We start from the raw sequence: 14,679 nt of genomic DNA, 5'->3' as shown, positions 1-14,679 counted from the left end.
TGGACTGTACGCAGTAGTCTTCTTATAGCTCTTTGTCATCTGTCTCGCAAAATTGAGTCGATGGAGTCTTTGAGTTTCAGATGTCGCATTCTGACCTAAAAAGGAAACTCAGGTGGATCCAAATTGATCTTTAAGTCTCGCATCGTGGGTCTCTCATTCCGAATGAATTGACGTCACGAAATGTACTAGTTCACCAGGTACATTATGCCCAAATATTCTTCCTATTGTCCCTGACAACACATATGAAAAATGGCAGCGACAGAAGCATCCCTAGTGCCTATATTGAGGCGTCTCATTCCTGGCCTGTCGATTTACACTGCGGGCAATTCCAACTTCCAAGATTGCCTTAACTTTTACAACCATGCCTTGGATGAGCAACCCTTGGTCTGTGTTAAACCTGTGATAGATCAGGAGGTTGCGCAGGTGATTCAATTTTGCAACACAAGTGGTATCCCATTTTGCGTTCGCTCCGGCGGCCATGACTTTTTCGGTCGCTCTTTGATCAAAGGTGGCGTTCTAATCGACATGCGCGCAATTGACTCAATTATAGTTGAACCAGGTCGAGCCAGTGCGCGAGTCGGCGGGGGTGTTATCGCCGGCACCCTGCAAGAAACACTCGGCTCCCAGGGCCTGTTCACCCCGACTGGACAGACAAATACTGTGGGATATGTTTCCTGGGCTTGTGGTGGGGGATATGGCTTCTACGTTGGAACCTACGGCTTTGGGGTTGACCAGATCCTTGGGGCTAGGGTAGTTCTGGCAGGGGGACAGATTGTCAACACCGATCAAGATCCGGAATTGCTCTGGGCGCTACGGGGCGCCGGGGCAGGCACATTTGGCATTGTGACCGAGCTTCGTGTGAAGGTCTACCCGGTACCCGACTTATATGCTGGATTCCTTGCTTTCCCCTTAAGCGATGCTGCAGCTGTTATGGACCGAATCGACAAGCTCTTAGATGAGGACTTCCCCGATGAATTTAGCGGAGACGCTATTGCCGCGCATCCTGAAATGGTTCCGATGCCAGTATCTGAGCCTTGCTTGGTTCTGTTTTGGTGTTGGACTGTGACCGACGAGGGCCTTGCACCAGCCAAAAGATTTCTCGACCAGATGGTCCAGGCCGGCAAGGTTTTGGGCAATACGGTCACAGAGAGTAAGTGGTGCAACATGCATCCAGGCTATGACTAGCCGAACCCATTCATGAAAGGCAGACAGTCAAGCTGACTCGCACACTCGGTCTCCAGCTACCCCAGCCGCCTATGGCGCAGGAGATACATCATCACCCACTTTTGTTCGCAGTCGGAACGTTGACCGGGTGCAACACAAAGTCGGCGCCATCCTTGCACAGCAGCCTCCCCCCCATCCGATGTCCATAGTTATCTTTCACAATAACCATGGGAGGGGGGTTCGGGACGGAATCGCGGATGAAGTCGGGTCCACCTTTGCGAATCGATACAAACATGTCATTCTTGGGTTCCATGGTGGCACAAAATCTGGACCTGTTGACGCCCAGGACGTTTCCAACGCGGCCACATGGGCCACAGAACTGAGAGATGCAATTGATCGGGACGGGCTTTCCTTGCAAGGAGGGTTCCCCAGCTTCTTTCCTCCAGACCAGGTGGATGTAGAAGAGTTCTTCGGGGCCCAGGGGGCGGCAAGACTGCGGCGTCTGAAAGCACGGCTGGACCCGGACAATATATTTTGCCATGCACTACCAGGTCTTGGGCAGGCTAAATAGGGGGAGAGCGGAGCGTTTCCTTTTCTAATAGTGGGCTATCTTATAGACGGCTTGAATGGTTATAGGATCGCAAATAAAGTTTAGGAGCTCCTCTACTATTGAATAGTAAGTGGTATCTAGCAAATGCTATAGACTCGGAGCTAATTCTAGCTTCGTTATCAAAGATGGCTGAAGATCAGGAGTCTTAGGACAGAGAAAGCATATACTACGGCCATTTTGTTTGAAATTGGAACTGGGTTGGCAATATCCAGTACTCCGTACAGTGATACAACCTTCCCATGCAAATAAACAAATTATCATTCATCCAATAAACGCTAGACGAAAGATGAGGCATATGTGCTATAACAACTTGGATGATCTGCTCAGGTTTGATCATAAGGAACAAGCGCTTTATTGTGACGTATCAACAACCCAATTAGACGATCCCAAGACTAATTCATTCGTTCTCGCTGGCTTCAGATTGGTCCAGGAACTCTTCGACACTGGTGGCGCGCAACCCTTGGAGGACCCCGGTATCCCATTCCAACGCCTTCCCCTTGGGGTTATGATTCGCATTCGTAAATCCCAGAATCCTCATCTGGTGAATGGCTACAAGGGCATCATTCGCCTTCAGTCCTTCATGAATAGCATTGAGAACCTCCACAAAGGTGACCGGGTTAGCTTTCCAGGCTGGATCGCGAGTTCTAATCAGCTGGAAAAGGTCTCTGTAGGTCAAAGTCTGCCCAGCTAAGTGGGTAACTGGCGGTAGATCGGCACCAGTGTTGATGCTATCCCGCAACACAGCCAGAACCGCCCGCGCTGCATCTGCAGTAGATGTCAAAGTGACCTTTTGCAGGCCATCTGCATACATGTCGAAGACCTTAGTGCCATGGTTCATCGCCCATGCGAGTCCGATCTCACGCAGCGGGTTCTTTTCAGTAGGCAGAACATATTCCATGAACCAGCCGTGGCAGATTATCGTCCACTTGATATCATTTTGGGACCGTAGTTTGTTGCGAACAACCTCGTGCGTGGCGGCGCTGAACATTGGCTGATCTGGGAAATCTTCGATGTTGATGTTCCATTCAGAAGGGATGAAGCGTTTGCACCTACGCGACTGGCGGCATGCTTCGAGGATATTGGAGTGTGCGGAAATGTAGAACTCGTTGGGGCCGCTGAGGGTTGACACAACCGCGTCGCAATCGTCGAGGCTTTTCTTCAAATCGTCCACCGAGTAATCGGTGAGGCGAATCTCGGCTTTGAGGTCTTTGAGGCTCGGTTTTACAGTGCTAGTGAGAACCACGACTTTGTCCTCTGACTTGCAGAATTCTGTTACGAGGCAAAGGCCAACTTCGCCAGCACCAACAAGAGCGATCTTCATTGCTTCTGAAACGCAGTGGGATGGGATGGGAAGGCACGTCAATGGTAGTAGGGAGGTGGGGGGTCGTTGAGTCAACTAGAGGAGCCTGAAAAGTAGAATCGACCTGTGAACTTTGGCAAGCTATATAGGTTAGTATGGATCTGTTCGGTGTACCCCCGAGCTACTGTAGCCACAGGTTCGTAATATACCGACAAAGGATCTGTCACAGTGGAGTGTATCATCAGGCCTATCATACATGTTACTTAATATGCGTTTTGGCCTGTAGATGCAGTTGATGTCATAAGGACAACAAATGTTAACTCCAGCATAAGAGAGCAGAAATGGACCAGGGCTCTATTGTAATTCACATGTGTTGTTGACATTGGCTATATAGAAACATGTCCACGGGTATTCCAAGGTTACTGTTGTTGATTTGTTTTGGTCTTAGGCATTCCCTGATGAAGAACGCCTCGCGATGCAGCCGAAAGAGGAAGGAGGCCTGTGTCGCATTCTAACTAAAAGTAGTAGGTACAGCGGGTCTAGCCTGGGTAAGTGACCAATTAGGTTGTATTATATATTTAAAGAATCGGCTGTTTCATCCCAGAAGCAGTCGCCATCCCTTGTGCAGCATGTGGTGCAACCAGGAAGACGAATTGCCGTTATCACGCAGAATCCAGAGTTCCTCGAGGAGTTGAACCACATGGAGATTTACTGGTAGCCGGTTAAGGGAGTACACGGCTCGTAATCTCTGCAGAACCTGATTTCGCAGACAGCAATCTGTCCTCTGCAGCTCCGACCCAGCGGTCAAGAGTGGAAGTGACTGGAAGTTCAAATAGTTCGAGGTCATAGGAATCTCGAGAAGATGATGCACAGTTTCTACAGCATAATTATGGATCAAGCCCTCCAGGCTAAGATCCTTCAAATCCGGATTAGAAAAGTATCCATTGCATCGACAGGCTCGGTAGAGAAATATGAGGCCATGCTTGCGTAAAGCCTCATATAAGTGCTCCAGGGAAGAGTTGGCGGAGCACGCGTTCCACTCCAAGAGCTGCTGTTCCAGTATGGTCTCCCGAGTAGGATTGCATCGCGGCGAATGCAGGACCTGCCGACAGTGACGACCCACATTCATCAATATAAAGAGAAGTTCTGTGCCATATCCGTACATTGGGTGATGCCAGCGGCCCATTCTTTGAACCGCGATGGACATGTTCAGTATGTTGGACTCCGGTTCTTCGCTTGGGTCCACAAGAAATGCAGTGCACATATCCCAGTAGAGATACATCCCGAAACACAACCGGGACAGGTCGTCATGCTCAAAAAGGTGAAACGAGTGCTGGAGTAATTCGTTGATCAAAATGCGTGCTGCGAATAAATGTTGCTTCCCAAAATCTGCCATGTCGTCATCGGCTCCGTGCGACAGTGCCAGTAGCGCAGTAGTAAGTAGCAATGCTTGAGGTGCATTCTTTGGTCCATCTATTTCCTTCCGGAAGGATGCTAGGGCTTTACCTCTCTCCTCAAGGGCAATCACGGATGCCTGTGCAGAAAAGTATTGTTCATGACAGGCGCTGATTGACTGGATTATATGCATCAAGGCGCATGATTTGGTAATATAGCCCAATATGGGAAACGAATAGGGGTTGTCATCCGGGTCAAGCACTAGCATCTGGCTCACTCTTTCGAGCCAATATTGGAGAAGCCGTCGATTGATGATAGCGTCCATCGGGGACGAGACCCAGTATGTCTCGTATTGCCACGGCGTCAGACGGGGGGTCGAGGAGCAAATCAGACCCTGCCGTCGGCAACGGAGGCATACTGGGAAGGTCTCATCACATTTCACTCGCTTTGTTTTGCATTGTCGACAACCGAGTTTGCTCTTCGCTCTCCGCCTCAAATCGGGCAGCTCCCGGTGTGCCATCCGTGCTTCATGTTCTGGCATGCACGTGACTGGCTGAAAACGCACACGGAAAGAAGACATTCTCGTGTCCGCTGAAGAATATATTTAAATCTGGCCGTTGACTTCTCACACCCGCGGTGAAAAATGACCCGGACAAGTCGGTTAATCACCGCGACTCGCAGAATTCTGCCACTGCATACGTTAATTTATGCTTAGTAAGATGCCTCGCACTGCCCAAAAAGGCAGGTCTAGTGGGTCATGGGAGAGCGATTCAGGGGAACGACATGGAGCATTAAAGTGCTGCGATGAAGATTGATTAGGACCAAGCAAACACAAGCATTTGACTCTGGAAACGTCGAAAGCAATTCTAGGGGCTGTGGATCCCCTGGGAGATTACTCTCTAGCTCTTGGGACTAGTATTCCCATTTTTGGGGAACTAAAATACCTAGGATCTTCACCTCATTTCCCAGATGCACGTGAAATTGGCTTTGAGAACACATTGACTGAATCTATGTAAATTGTATTTCCTTCCAAGGTTGCCACCTCATGGGTGGTCAGGGTAAATGACAGCAACTGTAAACTGTCTAATGCCAACCTTGCCCAGGTGGAATATTTAACCCATTGTGGACTTGATAAGCTTGTAATTGCCACCTAGTATGACTACCTAGGTACGTTTGTAACTATGTAGTCATGGGGTGTGCTTAGCGTTCTCCTCGGCATCAGATGCTCTGATCAACATAACGGATAAGTAAATCCACCATCTTTGGCTTCGTAAATACGCATGGTCGGCAGTAAGTTGCACATCGACTAGCCTTTATATCATTCCCCATTTGCTATTATTGCACTGTCCAGGCCGAAAGATCATTAATCAGTAAAAGCAGTATAAGTAGGGAAGTGATCCGCGTACCCACACCTCGGTTTCACGTCGAGTCTTCTTTTGTTGGCAAGTTGACCCCTCTTCCCATGTATTTCAAAATTTGAAAATGGATATAAAAATTCTTCCGGGGTGCGGGGGGTGAAGGATGTGCTTTTCATTCTTTTGCCCATAATTCTTCACCATTGCTACCTTAGGATGGCTACCGCAATGCGTAACCCAAAGGACTCAATGACGTCCACCTGGCGTTCGTGGGATCGCTCGCAGTGGAATGCCGGTCACTGGCTCCTCGAGGTCCTAAACGTGCACCACGTTGAGCTTGATCAAGAAGTCCCGGTTCATCAGAAGGCGGAAAAGGTCCCTTATGCACCAGAGCTCCAGTTTCATCGTTGGGTCCTTATCCACGCTAGTCTCCCACTCATCCTTCATCAACTCTATATCAAATACTTCGGTCACCCTTCAGCCTTGCTGGCGTTTGTTTTCTACAGCCTAGCCTTGGAATTCATTGCCGTGCACGAAACACACATCCTCCGCCGCGTCGGCCACAGTATCGGCTTCTTCGACGGGGACAAGCATGCTCGTGACGGTGTACCCGACGTGGGTGTCGGGAAGACCGTGAAGTCTCTCCTATCGGTTATCGCGCTCCGTCCGATGTTAGCCGTCTTCCTCGCCTATCGCGCCGACGAAGGCCCATCATCCATCCGATGGGGATGGCTCATCTTCGAGACCGGCATGTATGCTCTCGTGCTCGACTTCTGGTACTATATCTTTCACCGCTCCGCGCACGAGACCGAACACCTCTGGAAATTCCACCGCACCCACCACCTGACCAAACATCCTAATCCTCTCTTAACTTCGTATGCGGACACGGTGCAAGAGTTTATTGACATTGTCGGCACGCCTCTCATCACGTATGGCACAATGAAGCTGATGGGGTTCCCCCTAGGCTTCTATGAGTTGTGGATATGCCAGCAATACGTGGTGTTCACGGAGGTTTTAGGCCACAGCGGCTTGCGTATGCTCGCCACGGCGGTGAACCCCTGGACATGGCTGCTAAGAGTGTGCGATATGGAGCTTGTTATTGAGGACCATGATCTTCATCATCGCAAGGGCTGGAGGAACAGTCATAATTATGGTAAACAAACCCGGGTGTGGGATCGCCTATTCAACACGTCTATTCCACGTGTGGAGGGACACCGGGATAATATTGACTATGTCAACGTGGCGAAAATTCCCTTGCTGTAATATCCAGAAGTACCTCTATTAGGCGCGGATGTTGCTCGATTGGATTTCTGCATCGAGATATTCAAGACAATCCCCGTTCTGCTATCGGCGAGAGCCTTGAAAGGCAAGGGTGGATATAAAAGAGACGGAGTAATTGCACAATAAAAGATACGAATTGAATGTCTGGATTTCCCATTGTTCACAGGAAGAGTTCCGAGAGTGTAGCTAGGGAGGGGTGGATATATGGGCAAGGTGCTACAACCTACTTTCAGACACTTTAGTTATCTCTGACGACAGATTACATCGGTGTAAGTCTCTGAGAGTACCGCCTAATCATAGATGGCCAAGAAAGCCTCAACTTATAGAAAGATAAACTCCATTTTTGATATTCCGAAATCAGACCTAAGAGACTTCACGAAAGCATAGAAACCAGCTTGCGCATCCTCTCCTTGACATGTGACATAACAAAACTTCCTAGCTCCCTGTGCATAACTGGTCTCTCTTCGTTATCAAGATCTCCGTACATGTCCTCCAATGCCCCTCCGTTGCTAGCGACTTCTATGTAAAGGGAGCGGTCCTCTTCCTTCTCGCCGATGCACACAAGAAAACTGCCAAGCTTAAGGAGTATCGAGTTCAAGATCAGACGACACATACGTCCATTGCCATCGATAAAAGGATGAATATTGACAAAGATGTGGGTATATTTCGAAGCAATGGCGATAGGGTCAATCGTTCCTTTAGCAATGACTTCTTTCATGTTAGACTGGAGCTCGCGGACCATTGCTTTCATTTTGTAAGGCACAAGGCTGTGATGAGGGAACGGATGGAGGCCCGCAGAAACTTCATCCGTACGATAGACACCACTGTATTCTTCCCAGGGAGTGCTTTCAGCGTCAACTTTGTGCGTGAGAAGCGAGAAGTGAGGCTGGAAGTATGTAGTCTAGTCAACATGTGCAGGCAGATGGTTCCCCGGATCGACATTCCAGAATAGGCTTAGTACCTTCCAAGGAAGCCCAAACAGGCCACGGTAACTGTTCAGCTAGAGCCTACCTAGGTACCTAGGTACCTAGATAGGAAGCTGAATAATACTTGTGACGTGTGCATGTTCCATGTCTTGATGGGATGGTGTTAGCCGAAGCGTCGTGTCAATATGGTTCATACTAAACTCACACACAGCAAGGGTTGGGAGATTTTCGGTTTGTCTTCGCAAACCGCCATGCGTCTTTTCGAGGTCTTCACGAGTTATGCGGCATGGTAGATACACCTTCGACTTCTTTCCGAGGAGGTCTCGAAATGAGACCAAAGACCTTATGTCACAGATTGAATTCAAGGTTTACTTGGGTCGGTAATTCCAAGGTTGGTAATACTGTCGTTATAAAAAGAAGTGATGGAGAGAAGAGGCTAGCCTTGGAATCCCCAATTAGGCTTAGTACCTAGCCTCATCTTCTTACCTTCCAAGGTTCTTTTGAACCTTAGGAGGGTAGGCAAGTGCGACCACACTTCAATAGTTGCCGTGTCTTTTCCGGTATCTTTCTTGGTGTCTTTCTTGGTGTCTTTCCATGTTTTCTTTGGTTGTCCTTGTTTTCCATCTTAGTGTTGCAGCGGGTCGTTGAACTACAGGGAGGTATCTGGGTAGAAAAAGTTAGCATTTTGATCATTAAGGCCTCTCGCGCACCTACACTATATTAATCTCAGGCACTCCGTTGATAGTGAAGCGGCAGCTCCTGCATTCCATAGCTGGAAAACTCGATGTGACTAACCAGAGTATGGCTAGCAGCAAGTTGTATTTTCATACGCCCATCGCATGGATCTCTATAACGCAGATCTCAGCCCTATGTACAGTGATTTCGCCTCCGCTTTCAGCAAACCGTCTTGGTCCAGAAGCTGTGCCTCAAGGAACCACTTCCTACCTTCCTTCCGCCTCACCCACGTTTTAATGACAACTGCACCCGGAGTACGCACAGGGGAGCGGTATGTCACTTCGAGACTCGCTGTCAATAGATGCTCGCCTTCTTCTGAGACGAATACCCGATAGGACTCGGCGCAGAGACCTAATGTCTCATCAAACAGAGCTGCCAGCACTCCTCCGTGTGCGGTGTCGATGTAACCGTTCACCCCGGACTCAATTTGGCAAAATGTAATGAAAAATGGATTTTCTGCGCTTTGGGACAGCTCTGTGCCGTCTTCGTGTGTCGGTGGGCTATGCAGGAAACCTGGCCTTTGCATGAAAGCTAGAGCCCTTGGGATGGTGTCGTGCGACTTGATTGCTTTGTTGAAGAATTTGTCGGATAAGTCGCCCTTGTCGTATCTTGAGACAAAGGGAACGGGCTGGTAGAGACTCGTGTTGTCCATGTAGGGACGGGCGAAAGGCATGTTGGCGAAGAAATCAACATCTTCCTGGGAGACTTGGAGCTTGGTGATCAGCTCTTTATAAGTGTGATTATACATGGCAGGTTGAAAAATTTGTTGATAAGGTAGAATGATCGAGATCGCAAATTGGTAAATATATATGTTAGTTTACGTTAGTTTCCCTTCATGACTTCTTGCCGAACAACCGCGGCTCCGGTTTCCTGCGGGGGGAGTTCTGGGGGAGTTTTCACGGGTTGGTGATCATGTCTGAAAGACCCTATGCGATGTACGTCTGCATAGCATTATATAATGTTCGTTTCAAGAGGCCTACTGGTATACTATTGATATCTCCCTGATGGAATTATTACGCTCCATCTGCTTTACGAAGCTGTGCAGCACCTTCGGGTGTGCTCGGGATTATTAACTGCACTGAAGACTAGAGACCCCTCTTCTAGAACGACTACCTATCTACTAAATAGGTCGCTAGAGGCCTATATTAAGCGATAGTTGAGTTTAGCTATGTATAACCCAGAGAGAGCAACACTGTATAAGGTTGGTCAAAGCCCTGAAAAGGAAGCTCCAGCAGGTAAAGAAATTGAAGGCCGCCATTCAACCTTACCATGCGACTATCATCAGTGGCGCCGAGTGACGGCTCAAAACCGAGAATAACGAAAGGGCTTGAATATCGGAAAGGAAATAAACATACAAGCAACGGATTTTCAAAGTAAATATGAAACAAGAACCTATGTACACCGGGAATCCCACGGCCTGACACGCCACGCTACCGAGAGTTATTAAACACATACGCATGTAGTCCTGAGCCGATAAGAAATAAAAAATTACTGAGTCCGTCGGGCCATGAAGTAAGTCAGAAGGTTAAGAGATCCCTCACGAGGAGGCTGGGTGACTTTTTGTACTCGCTCGGATCCGAAGGTGATGTTCAAGAACGTGCAAAGCTCAGTGGCATTCTTCCTGACACCGGGGCGCGGGTGCCCGAGTTGTTGCATCACGACAGCACCGATGCGAGCCAGAAGGTCGTCGTCGATGTCGATACCGGGACGCGATAGTGACTGCTGGATAGTACTCAAGCCCATGATGGTGGACCGGTACGTCTCGTCATTTTCTGCGTCAGCTCCGAGATCCAGTCCCTGCAGAACACCGATTATCGCCGTCTGGGGCAGGGTCAAAAACACCAGTTTGTCTGCGACTTCCTCTAGGCAAGTGACAAAGTGGGAAGTGGACTCGTAGTGGCGGCGGACTCGGATAATAGCTGCCATGGCACGAGTGTCATAGGGGTGGAAATGTTCGCGGGTCCGTAGGAGCATGGAACGGATAGTGGCCAAAACCTGTGTTTTCACGTCATGATCCTTGCGGTTGGAAGGGATCGCTTCCAGCTCCGCAAATAGAGCTTCCAGCAATGTATTGTAGTCCTGGTTTAGGGACACAATCTCGTCGCCGTGGTATTGGATAAGTCCCTGTAGCTTCCTATATCCCGAGGGCTCCATGGTCTTCGAAACAATACGAGCGAGGCCTTTGCGGATCATTTCCTTGGCATTCACCGGGTCCTTCGAACGCGGGCTAGGGCTGCGGTGACGATCTGCCCACTTTCGAGTGCGTCGTGTGGAATCATCAGACATTGTTGATTGAGACAACGTCGACTGGGAAAGTGATTGAGGTATCGATTCAAACGATCTCTGTCTCGCTTCTGGCGAACGCGGTGTAGCTTCGTTCGCCGTCACTTCTCCGAGGGCACTTGGCTTAGCTGCAGACCGGGGTGCCGGGGGCAAGTCTACGGTCTTGGTCAGGTGAGGAGTCGCATTCTCATTATTGCCATCCGTCCCGTTCGTCCCCGCATGAGGCTCTTGGGGAAGCATGACATCAATATCCATGATATTAGAAGCCGCTGGCTGAACACGACCCCTCGTCGGTGATGGGCTCGGCTGAAGCGGTGCTCGGCGTGCTGGAGACGGAGTCCGAACTTCAAAGTTCAGGCCAGATTCCTGCGTAGGTGCCAAATCTGGTGTGGGCTTCCTAGCCGAAGCGACCACTGGCGCAGAGATATCTTCGGGTATGGGTTGAGTCTCTGCTTGGCCATGTTCGGGTTGATCAGGGCGACTAGGCGACTGCTTTGAAGGGGTGGGATTACCCACAGAGGCGGCGTACCCAAGTGTCTCATTTTTGTCTCCAGTGGGCGTGGTAGGATCTTCGTAGATCACCATTGACTCCGGCCGGGGTTTGACAGCAGATACAGGGCCAGAACCAAATTCCAGATCTGCATGCTGGCGAACAGGAGAGACAGGCGCTGGAGAAACTGCAAGATCTGGTTCAGGGATAGAGGGTGAAGGTGCAGTAATAACAGGTTCTTCCAGCATCATTGGTTCTGATTCTTCGAGAGGAACTGAATCCGCATGAGGCCCATGCGGTGCTGAGTACAGAAGAGGCTGTGACGCATTAAGGTGAGGACTTTCCAACTCGGTTGAGACAGGAGAATGTTGGTCCTCCGATGCACTAAGGTAATTTCCGTGACGGGGGGTTCTCGCAGACGGCTGATTAGCCAGGCTTTCGCTCGAGTCACTACGAGCACGGCTCGCGGCCGCCATAAGATCGTTATGAGACTTGGACTTGGACAAATCAAGTTTCTTCGGCCTGCCCTTTGTGGTAGCAGCTTGTGCCGGTTCACGCGGGCGGGTTCGGGGGGCCGTTAGAGGCACTTGTGACGTAGGTGTTGATGGTTTGGATCTCACAGCCCTGGGGGAAGTGGTCGCTTGTCGGGTAGATTGGGTACTACTAGACTGGGCTCGTGACTCAGGGCGACGAGCATAGGGGTCTGCCGTTGCAGGACGACTAATTTCCGCCCGTCGAGGTTTCATGCCGGGTCTCACAGGCGCAGAAGATAGAGATGAGAGAGGGGCGCCAGTGGGTACACTCCGAGTGGACTTGGAGGAAGGAGCAGGTTGCTTTGCCTCAGCAAATGTTGGCTGAGCCGACTCGGGTCGAGAAGGCATCTGGGCCCTCTTTCGAGCAGCAATAGCTTCTTGTAAAGCGGACCGACTCTTGGCGGGGCTCTTTGCAGGCAATGCAGGTGCACCTTTTGAAGGGGGGTTGGGGTTTGATGAATCCTTTTCCAGCAAGTTCCGGGACTTGGGGTCGAGCGTGTCTGCTATCACATTGGCTCGCTCCGGCCACACACCGTAGAACGTCCAGAAGGTGCTCCGGGATGCTTCGCGCACACCAGGGTTCGCATCCCCCAATCCTTTTGTAATCGACTTCTCGATAAGATCAAGACCACCATTATGTTCAACTGCGCTTTTATGATGAGCCTGGCGGATGATCAAAGCCTTCAGCCACCCTGTGGCGAACAGACGCACTCCAACATTTTTATCCTGGACCGCGAAAGAGACGTGCTGCAGGATGCGAATGCTAAATGAAACATTTTGAATGACGACTCCGACAGTGGCGTTTCCGTTTTGAGCGGCGATCTTTTTCAATGCCGAGCAAAGCTTCAACAGGTTCTGCATGATAATCTCGACCATTGAATCAATTCTAGGGCCACATATTCGGGCAATATCTTGGACCAAAAGGCAGGCGTTGGTAGACATTGTGGTTCGTAGAGAGTTGAGAACCTTCAAGATGCCGTCAAGGAGCGTCTTTACTGCATTGATATAGGTCTGCGAGAAGTCGTGTGGCGCATTACCTCGAGTCAGTCTGCGGAACAGAATTACATTCTTTTCACGCTTTAACCAATTCTCCTCCGATTCCTTTCCTTCGAACCAGGGCAGCATATCGCGCACAAGGTCATCAACGTCCCTCGCCGAAGCAACATCGAAGGGTTCCAGGCCATCTTCGTCTGGCAACGATTGCTGGGGTGCTGGTGCCGGAGCCGGTGTGCGTGGCCGGTTGACAATCGGTGGCTCTGCAGGTGCGGAGGAGGCTGTCGGCCGCTCACGATGAGCTCTAGAAGCTGGACGGTTCTTTGCAGGCTCCATCTCTGCAAACAAATTAGTACAACCAGCGCAAAACTTGACGTATACAAATATAATAAAAGTACTAACCATCATCAGTCTGTTCCATGGCATGTGAACGTGACGACATCACCGAAATCGAGCGTTCAGCTCGGGAGATAGGACGGGTAGAGGATGCAGTCTCGGGTTCAACAGACCCTAAGCCAATGCCCGAAAGGATAGCATTCGCGATAGATTTCCTCACACTGCGTGCCGCCATTTGCTTCTGCAGGTCAGACTTCGCTCTTGCGGGGCCGTTTCTGAGTTTGGTCAGGGGGCATTCAATGAATATAATAGTTGGGGGGTTAGCTTCACTCACCGGAACAGATCGATCACGACCAACTTCGCCGTGTCTCTAACGGCGCTGTCGGCGTCCTCTAAGCACGAAACCAGGGAAGGAACATATTGGCGGAACAACAAACCATGGTTCTTCGTCATCTGCAGGTCGAGATTAGCAGCTAAGACAAGCCTTGCAGGATGCATAAACCTACATTTGCCAACCAAAGCATGCTCATTTCTTTCGCCCGATGATTTTTCCCAACCAGGGCGACTTCCAGAACATGATATTCGACTTCGTTACCTGCAAATGGCCACAGCTCGGTGAAAATGGATGCAGCCTGGGCTCTTATACGTTCTTTGGGGTCATTCAGTCGCTCTAGGAGAATAGGATACAAGCTATGGGCCTGGTGGACAATCCATTGCTGTTGTTCTTGGATTGCAAGGCGCTTCAGGAGGTGGCCGAGTGTGGAGAACCCCGCCCCGAGGACAGAGTAGTGTTGGGAGCCGACGGCGAGGCGCAATGTTTCGAAAATGGGGCGAATTGCTCCTTCTGGAACATTTTTCTGTTTGATATCGGATTTCACACTAGAGAGGTAGGCGATCTTTGAATCAACAGACAGGTTGGGGTTCTTGAAAGCCGCCAGAAGTTCTGCTGCCTTCGCCTCCATTGTCAACACCGAGTGATGAATCTCAACTCGGGTCAGATACCGAAGGGAAGGAACAGAAGAATGCGGGCGTATGTAGTGGACAATCCAGGGGACTCAAAATGCGGCACGGCCAATATCGGATAGGAGCACAGACTCGGGGTTCGACTTGTCACTAGCCATGATAGAAGTTAGCAGCAGATTCTGCCAGCGCAAGAGAGCAGTGGTTACAAGAGGCAGAGTGATTGCGATTGCGATAAAGAAAGAGATAGCTTGGACGCGTGTGGGCAGTGAGAGCTTCAGATGATTATGGGATGGGATCGTCGCAAAAGGGCAGCAT

The 14,679-nt window shown here is 50.1% G+C and overlaps 7 protein-coding genes across 7 annotated transcripts; 2 read left to right on the top strand and 5 right to left on the bottom strand.

The window, feature by feature from the left end:
* Window positions 1-249: 249 nt before the first annotated feature.
* On the top strand, window positions 250-1,735 carry N7525_003066 (FAD-binding oxidoreductase; the record flags this gene model as incomplete). Its single annotated transcript, XM_061212595.1, has 2 exons — window positions 250-1,150; window positions 1,242-1,735. The coding sequence occupies 2 exons, from the start codon at window positions 250-252 to the stop codon at window positions 1,733-1,735; spliced, it is 1,395 nt and encodes a 464-aa protein (XP_061069616.1).
* A 436-nt stretch (window positions 1,736-2,171) lies between these two features.
* N7525_003065 (uncharacterized protein) lies at window positions 2,172-3,095 on the bottom strand (the record flags this gene model as incomplete). Its single annotated transcript, XM_002559496.2, has 1 exon — window positions 2,172-3,095. One exon carries the CDS (start codon window positions 3,093-3,095, stop codon window positions 2,172-2,174), a length of 924 nt encoding a protein of 307 aa, XP_002559542.2.
* A 574-nt stretch (window positions 3,096-3,669) lies between these two features.
* Window positions 3,670-5,049, bottom strand: N7525_003064 (uncharacterized protein; the record flags this gene model as incomplete). Its single annotated transcript, XM_002559497.1, has 1 exon — window positions 3,670-5,049. One exon carries the CDS (start codon window positions 5,047-5,049, stop codon window positions 3,670-3,672), a length of 1,380 nt encoding a protein of 459 aa, XP_002559543.1.
* Window positions 5,050-6,040: 991 nt separating this feature from the next.
* N7525_003063 (sterol desaturase family protein) lies at window positions 6,041-7,087 on the top strand (the record flags this gene model as incomplete). The annotated part of the gene is made up of 1 exon (XM_002559498.2): window positions 6,041-7,087. One exon carries the CDS (start codon window positions 6,041-6,043, stop codon window positions 7,085-7,087), a length of 1,047 nt encoding a protein of 348 aa, XP_002559544.2.
* Window positions 7,088-7,478: 391 nt separating this feature from the next.
* Window positions 7,479-7,856, bottom strand: N7525_003062 (uncharacterized protein; the record flags this gene model as incomplete). Its single annotated transcript, XM_061212594.1, has 1 exon — window positions 7,479-7,856. One exon carries the CDS (start codon window positions 7,854-7,856, stop codon window positions 7,479-7,481), a length of 378 nt encoding a protein of 125 aa, XP_061069615.1.
* A 1,022-nt stretch (window positions 7,857-8,878) lies between these two features.
* On the bottom strand, window positions 8,879-9,514 carry N7525_003061 (PaaI family thioesterase; the record flags this gene model as incomplete). Its single annotated transcript, XM_002559499.1, has 1 exon — window positions 8,879-9,514. One exon carries the CDS (start codon window positions 9,512-9,514, stop codon window positions 8,879-8,881), a length of 636 nt encoding a protein of 211 aa, XP_002559545.1.
* A 740-nt stretch (window positions 9,515-10,254) lies between these two features.
* Window positions 10,255-14,363, bottom strand: N7525_003060 (uncharacterized protein; the record flags this gene model as incomplete). Its single annotated transcript, XM_002559500.2, has 4 exons — window positions 10,255-13,403; window positions 13,468-13,676; window positions 13,736-13,854; window positions 13,908-14,363. The coding sequence occupies 4 exons, from the start codon at window positions 14,361-14,363 to the stop codon at window positions 10,255-10,257; spliced, it is 3,933 nt and encodes a 1,310-aa protein (XP_002559546.1).
* Between the last annotated feature and the right edge of the window lie 316 nt (window positions 14,364-14,679).

Source organism: Penicillium rubens (assembly GCF_028828025.1).
Source record: "Penicillium rubens strain IBT 27055 chromosome Unknown utg000002l_segment0_segment0, whole genome shotgun sequence".
NCBI lineage: Eukaryota > Fungi > Ascomycota > Eurotiomycetes > Eurotiales > Aspergillaceae > Penicillium > Penicillium rubens.
Note: the sequence above shows the minus strand (reverse complement) of the source record. Positions and strands in the feature narration are given on the sequence as shown.